The sequence below is a fragment of the Cheilinus undulatus genome, linkage group 4 (genome assembly GCF_018320785.1).
Source record: "Cheilinus undulatus linkage group 4, ASM1832078v1, whole genome shotgun sequence".
NCBI classification, from domain to species: domain Eukaryota; kingdom Metazoa; phylum Chordata; class Actinopteri; order Labriformes; family Labridae; genus Cheilinus; species Cheilinus undulatus.
Window position 1 is genome coordinate 26,553,518 of NC_054868.1, and position 10,158 is coordinate 26,563,675.

General features: G+C 40.5%; 1 protein-coding gene across 1 annotated transcript in view; it reads left to right on the plus strand.

The window, feature by feature from the left end:
* The window catches only part of usp43a (ubiquitin specific peptidase 43a), a 181,703-nt gene extending 173,562 nt beyond the window's left edge, over positions 1-8,141 (plus strand). Inside the window, exons 15-16 of the mRNA XM_041784322.1 lie at positions 5,763-5,924; positions 6,035-8,141. Coding sequence (XP_041640256.1) covers positions 5,763-5,924; positions 6,035-7,188 — 1,316 coding nt within the window. The 3' untranslated portion in view covers positions 7,189-8,141. The remainder of the gene's footprint in view (positions 1-5,762; positions 5,925-6,034) is intronic.
* The last annotated feature ends 2,017 nt before the right edge of the window (positions 8,142-10,158 follow it).

Consider the following 10,158-nt stretch of genomic DNA (forward strand, 5'->3'; position numbering starts at 1 on the left):
AAACATTACAGCAGCCTTTACATCAGCGTTGGTTGTATAGATGTTGCTAAAAAATTCCCCAGCCAACAGGACACCTCATTGGAGCACATCTGGCCCCCAACCCAAAATAAGGTGGCACCCCTGTTTTGCTGCAGTTCAGTAAGATTTAATGAAAAAAATACTGAAAATAGAGCCTGTTGTATTTTTATCTTAATAACATAATAAAAAACCCATGTAATACAGCTGATTTGATGCAGAAACGCAAATTAACTGCATTAATTTCTTAATGGAACCTTGGGCCAGATACACTTACTAAGATATTATACCTGAAAACATGAAACCCTAAGAACAGGAGAGTACATGAACTTCAGAAAATGATGAAGAAAAGCCACAAGTTTGTGCATTAGAATCATTTAAGTACAGAGAGTCTTATTCTCATGTCTTTCTGGAGGAGATGTCAGATTTACATTTGTTTTTTTATTCTCTGTCTAAGGTGGATGCAGTTTGTCCAGCTTGATGTAACCAAGTGTTCACTAATACTTAACCTAACAAATGTTGTTTTAATGCAGATGATATTACACTGAATGGAGTTAAATGTTTTATTAGTGGGGCACTGCACACTGTGCTGTTTCTGTTAAATCACATTCATATGGTGGTCATCAAAGAAGTTGAGGTGAGTGATATTAGGGAGGCCTCACATTGATCTTTGCCTGAGGCCTCCAAGTCACTAAAATCGCCCCTGCATGCTGCTTGACTAACCCAAGGAGCATCTTTTGGGCAGAGCCTTTTCCACCAAGTTATACTGTATGACCGTTTTGCAATAAAAAAAACTGTAAAATGTATGATGAGAGTGTTCCTGACTGAAGTGTTGATGTTCCTCTTTTATATAAATTTTTAAAACAACAGTAAAGAGCTGGCGTCTGCTGCTGCCAGCTCTTTACCGTTATTTTACGGGAAAATTTTTAACAGTTTGGCTATACTTTGCTGCTCCCTCTGCAAGCTGCTTTTTGCAACCCTCCTCAACCCCAGCTCCTCCATCTGACTCAACGTCATGCTGTTGTCATTGATGCTTTCTTTTAGGCACAGGAGAAGCAGGAATGTGTGCCAGCTTTATGCTTCTCACAAAGGCTTGGCTGAGAGCAGGGGATTACCAGAACAGCCACTCCGCCAAATATAAATAACAGAAATTAGAGCCAATTAATTAATTAACTGCTAATAGAGAGAACAATGTCTTGACAAAGTGATCCTGACTGAACTATAAGTTAATAGTTATCATTCTTATGGCTGACGGCCTTAGGCCTGATAGATCCCATAGACTTGTCTTAGTGGAGATGCCAGAGTGAGGGTGTACACATAAATATGCTTATTTTGCTCAAGGGCTCCTTAGCAGTGCCCAAGATGTGCACTGGTACTACTAAAACAACTTGTCCCAATGTCCAAACTGAGTCTGCACTTGGATTTGAACCATCCATCTCCCACTTACCAGCCTAATACTGCAGAGTCACATGCTGTGTATAAGGTAAGCCTGCAGCCACGTATCAAATTAGTTTTAATATATAAGGCACCACAAGAGTTTGAGAAAAAAATAGCTCCTTTATTTGACAGTCAACATTATGCATGCCTAAGCAGAATGTGACCCTTTTGGGTCAAACACAGAGAAGGGAGCATACGACCTCAGATCAGAAAACAATTAATTTATAAGTTATTTTGTTTGTATTTGTGACTTCATTTTAATCAAGCTAAGCAGTTAAAACCCCAATTCCTAAAAGCTGGGGCACTGTCAAAATAAAGACAAAAACAGAATGCAATCGTTTGCAGTCTCATAGACCCATATTCTATTTACAATAGAACATAAACAGAATCAGATGTTGAAACTTAGAAATTTTACCATTTAATGAAAAAATATTAGCAGAATTAAGCTTTGAATTTGATTGCATCAAAACACCTAAAAAGTACAGGTTGAGCAACAAAAGGCTGGAAAAGTACATTGCTGTAATGAAAAACACCAGGAGGTGCATTTAACAACTAATCAAGTGAATTGGTAACGGGTCAGTAACATTACTTGATATAAGCATATAAGTCATACTGTATTAATCCCTGAAGGGAAATTCACAATTAACAGTCTATTGTTAAACACGCTACACAAACATAGGCTGAATTACATGCAAATACACATGCACAAACAGGATCCCCATGGACATGCAGTAATGGAGAGCTGTCAGAATGATGGCCTTGCTGCCCTTGTTGGAGTGCTGCCGTGAGCTGTCGGGGGTGCCCTTGAGCACAAGGGCCGAAGTGCTCAGCTCTCCAGCTACCAGGCCAAAGTCCAGATATGATCTGACCTGGACTTGAACTGGCAACCATCCGATTCCCAGCCCAAATCCTTCCAGACTGAGCTACTACCACCCGAGCATTTCAGAGAGGCAGAGTCTCTCAACAGTAAAGACCGGTAGACGTTTCCTATTCTGTGAAAATCTGCACCTAAAGATTGTGGAACAATTTCAGGAAGTATTCCTCAATGTAAGATTGCAAAGACGTTGCCACCATCTCAACTCAACTCAACTCAACTTTATTTAGAAAGCACTTTAAAACAACCACAGCCGAAACAAAATGCTGTACATAAATAGACAAAACAACTCAGGGTTAAAACAATTAAAACAATGAATAGGTATAAACACTAAAATAATTGTTTCATTGTTTTTAAAAACAATTTAAGAACAATAAAACAACAACTAAAGACAAACCATAAAACACTAAAACAGGAGCAGAGTCTCATGTGGGGTTGAAAGCCAAGGAATAAAAATGGGTTTTAAGACGAGTTTTAAAAATGGACAGTAAGGAGGCTTGTCTAATGTGGGAGGGAAACTCGTTCCACAATTTGGGAGCAGCAATAGAAAAAGTTCTATCCCCTCTGAGCTTCCATTTAGACCTTGGTACCTCCAGGAAGAGCAGATCAGCTGACCTGAGGCACTGAGCAGGAGCGTAGGGGTGAAGGAGCTCAGAGAGGTAAGACGGGGCCAGACCATTCAAAGATTTAAAAACAAATAAAAGAATCTTAAAATGGACTCTAAAGTGCACAGGCAGCCAGTGGAGGGAGGCCAGAATGGGAGTAATCTACAGTACAAAATATCAAAAGATTCAGAGAATCCAGAGAAAAAGACTAGGCTGAAGGTCATCATTGGATGCTCATAATCTTCAAGCCTCTAGGTGGCACTGCACTAAAGACAAGCTGGATTCTGTACTGGAAATTACTGCACTCTTCCAGAAATCATTGTCTGTCAACACAGTTTGCTGTGCCATCCACAAATGCAAGTTAAAGCTGTATTATGCAAAGAAGAAGCCATATGTGAACACGATTCAGCAAAGCTGCTGTCTTCTCTGGGACAAAGCTCATTTAAAATGGACTAAGACAAAATGTAAAAATGTTCTGTGTTTAGTTGAGTCAGAATTTTAAATTCTTTTTGAAAACTAAAGCTGTCAAGTCCTGAAGACTAAAGGGGAGAGGGACCATGCAGTTCAAAAGTCTGCATCTCTGATGGTATGCGGTTGTATGGTTGCCTGTGGTGTGGGCAGTTTACACATCTGGAAAGGCACTTTCAATGCTGAAAAAGTATATTGAGGTTTTAGGTCAACATATGCTCCCATCCGGATGGAAGGCCATGCATTTTTCAACAAAATGATGCTAAACCATATATCACATCCATCACAACAAAATAGCTGCAGTAGAAGAGTGCAGGTGTTGAAATGACCTGCCTGCAGTCCAAACCTTTTACCAATAGAAATATGGCTGGGCCCGTCAGTATTAATTCTATTGTTCAATACCCAAGCTAAGAGATTATTATAAATGATTCAAATCTGTATTGGAACTACTCTTCAGATGCTTACTAGATGACTGATGTGTATTTGAGTTTCCAGTGGTCTAAGCACACATCTTAAGTGCTTATGCTTCTTTCAAAGGTCTAACCAGCAAACTGATACAAAGCACTTCATTGTATTTCCGTATATGGAAGCCATATTAAAATGACACTTGTCCAATGAATGCATGAATAATAAAGGATTTAAATAATCTCTTCACTGCCGCTGATGTTAATGTAATGCAACACAGCCAAACCCAAATATAGAGTGATAGGTCTAAAGAATTTAAATGAAGGATATTCAAAGGAGGGATAGCATCTGAGCCACAAAAAGGCAGGATAGAGAGGATGAATGGAAGTGAGGGGGGAATTGGCTTGGCGACAGGTTTCTGAGCAGGGGTAAGCTGAGGCTGAGCCAAGCAAAGAGTCCTGGCGGGGGAAGATGATCTGAGTCAATCTGGAGAGAAATCTGGGGAATCTCACAGCAGAGACACAGGGTAGGAGAGTAGAGTACAGAGGATGATAGACTGGAGACGGGGAATGTAGCAGAGCAGATGGATTTGCAGCCAAAGAAAAAGCAAGATAAATGAAATGAGGAACAGGTCAATTAACTAAAAAAGCAAAGCACTAGAAAACACAGATCCAGCTATACATGACTGTTAATGGCCAACACACTAAATGACAACCCTCCTTTTTATTCTACTACTAACCCTTTTCCTAGAGGTCAAACAACCTGTTAGGAAAATCAGTTTTATTTAGAAGGTACCTGTAGAATAAAATAAAAAACAGCATAATTTTAATAAGAGTATTTGTGGGTACCCCAACTAAGTACATCAACATGTGAATAACAAGTTTTGCAAGTGTTACTCTTGTGAACTTTGATAATGCTGAACACGTTACATTTGCATACCGTTCATTCTGGAGAGCATTTTATGTGACTCAGACAAATAGGAAGGTGCGTTAAGGGACAACATCTTCTGTGTTTATATCAAAAAAGCACTTTGTATGACAGTTTTTGTAATATTACTAAGCTTCCAGGAAAAAAGCTGTCAGTCCCTGGTTGATCAATATTCCTGGCTACCATTGCACCATGAAGACAAAAGAACACTCTAAGCAAGTCAAAGTAAAGGTTATTGAAAAGTTTAAGTCAGGAAATAGATAAAAACACATTTTCCAAGGCATTAAACATCCCCTGCCACAGATTGCAGCAGGCTGATCCATTCTGTCTGCTGCATCCCTTCCTCTATTCAGACTATCACCATCAGTATCCAGCAGTGAGAAAAAGCCTCAGACAGGGAGCAGAAAGAGACACACCAAGTGGGGCCATGGTCATGTATCTGACAGTATGGGAATTACAAAGCCTATTTTATTCAGCTTGTATTTATACGAACTTTATAGGAAAATGTCATCTGAACATTTTTATATGATATAAACTCTGCCTTAAAAGTAAAACACTATTGCTTTTACTCCTCAAAGGCTGTTTACTGGTACTTCAAAAATACACTGCAAATGGCGAAAGTGTTAAATTTCACAAACTTTTTTGTCTTTCCCAAAGAGAACTCCAAGGCCAAAAATTGGCTCAAGCAAGGTTATGGGTCAGCATTTGTTAGGACTCAGAACTACGTTTGAAATATAAAGCCAACATTTGTGCGAGAACGTGAAAGGAAGTGAACTCACCAGAGTAGACATCAGCTTTCTCTGCTTGAGGCTAAAAGCTTTGAGCTACTCTGGCACAGCATTTTGGGATATCCAAACAAGTAGTTGTCAGTCAAGATGAAATTTAGTTGATGAAGGTAATATTTCTGGTTCTGATGAATCCAGTTTGCTGTATGTCATAACTCCAACCATGTGTTCAGAGCACAAGGCTATGTGAAGTACTGTGTTATTTGTTTGCCTTACTTTCTGAACCCATTTTTCTCTGTCTTCCAGGATCCACAAGTTCATCAATGTCAGACCACTGGCTGATCAGACTCACAGGTGATAGCAAAAGAGGCAGTCTGGTTTCTCGATCCTCAACCACATGCCCATCTTCACTACCTGACTCACCTGAGTCTCCGGTCTTCCTCGATGATGGCGTGAAAGAGGAAAAAGGTAATACACCACATCAAGGACTATTTGAATCAGTTTAGTAGCTTCCTTCTGATTAATAATTATTGTATCTATGTTACAACTCATGAAAATGACCTCTTCTTAATTGCTAGGTGGTTTTGAAACCAGCCCATTTGTCAGAGGTCTTCAAGGACGCAGCAAGAGCATGAGAGTCCCCAGCAAAACCAAGGACACCCTAAGCAAAATGCTTCCCCTGCGCTGGTCCTTTGGTTCAAAGGAAAGACGGAAACCTGACCCAGTGCCTCTAACTGCCCAAGATCCTGCCCCTGTGGAGCTGGTGCAGTACCTGGAATCTGGCAGACGACCCCGGTGCACAAAGGATCCAATAATAACAATAATGGGTGAACCACGTACGAGAGAAGCTGCTGAGGGCCGGGCTGCGCGATCTCCCAGTGTTGTTGGGAGCATGAGTTGTGTGGCTAAGGCAGAGGATGAACTGCCCCCTGAGTCTCCACAGGTCCCAGAGGGCCAGAGGAGGCCATCAGACAAAACAGCCAGCTTGAGACGAAGCAAAAGTAGCCAAGCAAGAGATGACAGCACCTCTAATATCAACACTAGTTCCAGCAGTAATACCCTCACCCTAAGGAAAGATCCCCAGAAAAGCTCCTCCAAAGCTTCCCAAGATGCAGAGACACACCAAAAGTCCAGTGCTGGAGTTAAACCCAGCTACAGCACCCCAACCCTTAATGATGGGACCCTTAGGAGGCAAAAAGGTGACAGGGCTGATAGAGAATACAATGTAACATATGAAGGAAAAACCAAGAAAGGAGAAGTGCCCAAGAGTTCTCCCCATGAGGGATTGCTCTCTTTTCTCAAAGGTAACTTCCTGAAGAAGGATAAAGACTCAAGGAAGTCCAAAGAGAGTGATTCAGGGAAAGGAGGAGTTGAGGAAGTAGGCAGGAGTAGAACCCTTCCTAGACTGTCTTTGTCAAACGGAGGAGTATCTGGAGCTGAAAAACACAAGTCTAATGGATCAGGCCACCTTGGTGATGATCTGGCAAATGGGAAGTTACACGGACGAGCCTCAGCCGACATCAAGCGCTCCCAGAGCTCCTCCAACATCCCCACCAAAGCAGAGCACAGCATGCGTAGGACGGCGTCTTTGCACCGTAACGGAATGCCAACAACCCCGGCATCGTCGCGAAGCCTCACAGCAGACAAACCATCTTTTGGTACCCTGCAGAGGACTCGGTACAGCACAACCTCACTGGGGCGCAAAAAAAAAGTCCCTGAGTCGAGTTTCTGACACAGATAGAGATAAATATTCTATTCACACACACACACAAAGCCTTTTATCTGTTGCAAAGTGAATGACGTCCAATCACTGAAATCAAAGCAATAGAGCTCCACTAACAGTGGTATGCCTTTTTTGTTTGCAGAAAATTAACTGACATGAGCCTTTTGCACCATGGAGAAAATGAAGGGTTCTGTACTGCTGGGATATAAAGAACAGGATGAAATGTGAGCTTTCCATCAGACATTAAAGGAATCCATTTAATTCTGTTTTAATGACTTTAAATAAGTGCCTGAGCAACTAATATGCAGTCTAGACCAATGAGTTTGTCTGTTTAGCACTGGAAGCAAGAGACCCCAAACACCTACACGCACATACAAGGATGATATCCACGTTTGTGTCTTATTCCCGTAGTATGAGTGATGGAATTCTAATGGTTGTTTGCTTACAATCAAGACACAATGATTGTGTTCATTTATAAGAATGTATGGTATTCACTTAATTAACGGTGGTGCTTTGAAGCTGTGGTTTCTAATAACCATCTATTTAGTTCATTTTAACATTTTCCTTTATGCTTTTAAAATCAACAGGATGATTTTGAACACCAAGTTGAGTTTTTATAAAGCTTTGATTTTTTCCCATCTGACCCTGACTGTTGTTGGATTATTTGGTATTGAACCTAAGGTGGAAACAATACAACATACTGGGTAGTAGGGGTTATCTGCAAAATTCTTTTCCTCTTTTTAAATCCTCACATGGCTTAAACAATGAACCCCTGCTAGGAATAGCAGTGACTTTAGCTGAACCTGACTTACCTCACTGTTGGAGAAGGTAAAATGCATTGGCCTGCTGTGGAGTGTATTACTGTGAAAGCTTCAATGACCATAAAATCTGTCATATAAGATGCACTTTTGATACTCATTTTTCCCGCATAGAAAAGTTGGCTGCACTGTGACCAAAACACTGGAATAAAAGGCAGAGACATGCACTGTATTTAACCCAAAGAGCAGTTGCCAGCATCACACATTGCACAGATCTGACATGATGGAAAATTTGACCCTAATCATTGTGTTTTGCAAAAGTAGCTATGCATACCAGGCTGCTGACACCACTTTTTAACAACTATTCACCCTCATTAGGTCATAATCCTGCATTGAAGAAGACAGTGGTAGTAAATAGTAAATCGACCTTGTGGAGTACTAGTTTGATTGAAAGACATCTCAGTGAAATGCAACAAGTGACAAGAGGAGGCAGGAAATGTGACTTGCAGGCTGCAGATCTGAACTTCAAAGCTATCACAGCAAATGAGAGCCCAAATACTTCACCAGTAGCAGTAGGAGTGAAAACACAGTAGCATATAGTGAGAACAGATGGTGCTAGAAAGAGCAGCACAGCTGCTGAGCGCAATGAAAAGATTGATGCAAGAACCCCGAAACAAACCCAAAGCAGACTGTACATGGTACAAAGGGATTTACCCCATATCTGTCTACATATTACTATCCAAGTTGAACACAGCGCAGGCGCAAAGTCAGGTGGGGAGTTCAAAGAGGTTGGATTCAGATGCTTGATCAAACATGGGCGTGTTTTGGGAGTGTCATGGATTCATTCAGTCAGAACATGAGCAATTGTTTCCTTTAAGAGCCAGGTGCCCCTGTAGGCTAGTGCACTGGTATTCTAACAGCGGATTGTAGTTTTATTCTTAAATAGACCAAACTCCAGCTGGCTCCCTAAATATTGTGTGCATTGTTTCATTGGAAACTGGATGAACTACACAAATGAAGTACTTAAATTACAGTTCACTGAAGCATCAGGAAAAAAAAAAAAAAAAAAAGATGATCAACATTCAGAATGAGTCATAAAGCATAACCTCAATTAAACTGTGTACAATCTCAGTCAATGTATGCCTATCTTTCTGGTACATTCTCTAAATAGCAGGAACACACTGCACCTGAGGCTGAACACCCACTTTTAGGTGGTCTGCGTCGCAATCATTGTCTGTGTCCGATAGATAGGAATGCCCCAGCTTTTGTACTGACCAATCCTCTTTTAGTTTATGTATTTGAAACTACATGACAGCTGGGTGTAAAAATTACAATTGTGTAAGGTGGAAATAATAGGTCCGTGCATTTGACATACTGGTTTAATTTATAATCCAGATTTTACAGTAATTGCCCAGCCTTTTACTGACTTTTGTCTATGCCTTTATTTGGAACAGTTGCCAGTATGATACAGGCCATTCACTAATTTCCTGTGCACAGGAAAGATGGGAGGGAATAAACAGAATGTTTAACAAAATGATGATATAGTTAAACAAATTAAATCTCAAGACACTATTCTGATCGTGGAGTTTGAGATAGCTCATTTATGCCAACCTGCTACACTCTGGGGGAGAGGGAGAGAGCCCTGTTATAAAAGTACTTCCACTAATGAGGTCTTTTCTTGCATATGGAGACATGTTAACATATCAGAATGGGGGTCACCATTTTGGCATGTACTATATACATCTCTAAAGCCAGCACAAGCAGAGGTCTCCATCCCCACTGTCACACGCTGAGATTTACATTATATCAATCTTTATCCAGCTTATCACATAGGAGGCCCTGAGAGGCACTGTTCATTTTCTGTGGATGCAAATGCACTTATGAATCTCAAGCTTATCTTCAGCGTTCTCTCACACTGATACACAGCATTATTCTCTCTTTCTTTGATGTTTAAGCTCATTTTGTTTTGTTTTGTTTTTTCAAAATGTTGCTGCTTTTTCTCCTTTTTTTTGATTTCCAACTATTACAACACAAGGCAAAAGGGACGTTTTGCAAAATCTGCCTTTTTTTCTGGCAACATCAGGCAAGTAAAAGGACTCAGCCTTACTTTTGGATTTGTTTTTATTAAATTTTTTACTGTACTCTTGCAGAATCTACTGAAAGAGAATGCTCTACACGGTTTATACATTTTTAATTGGATGCATTCATTTTTTCTTACTTT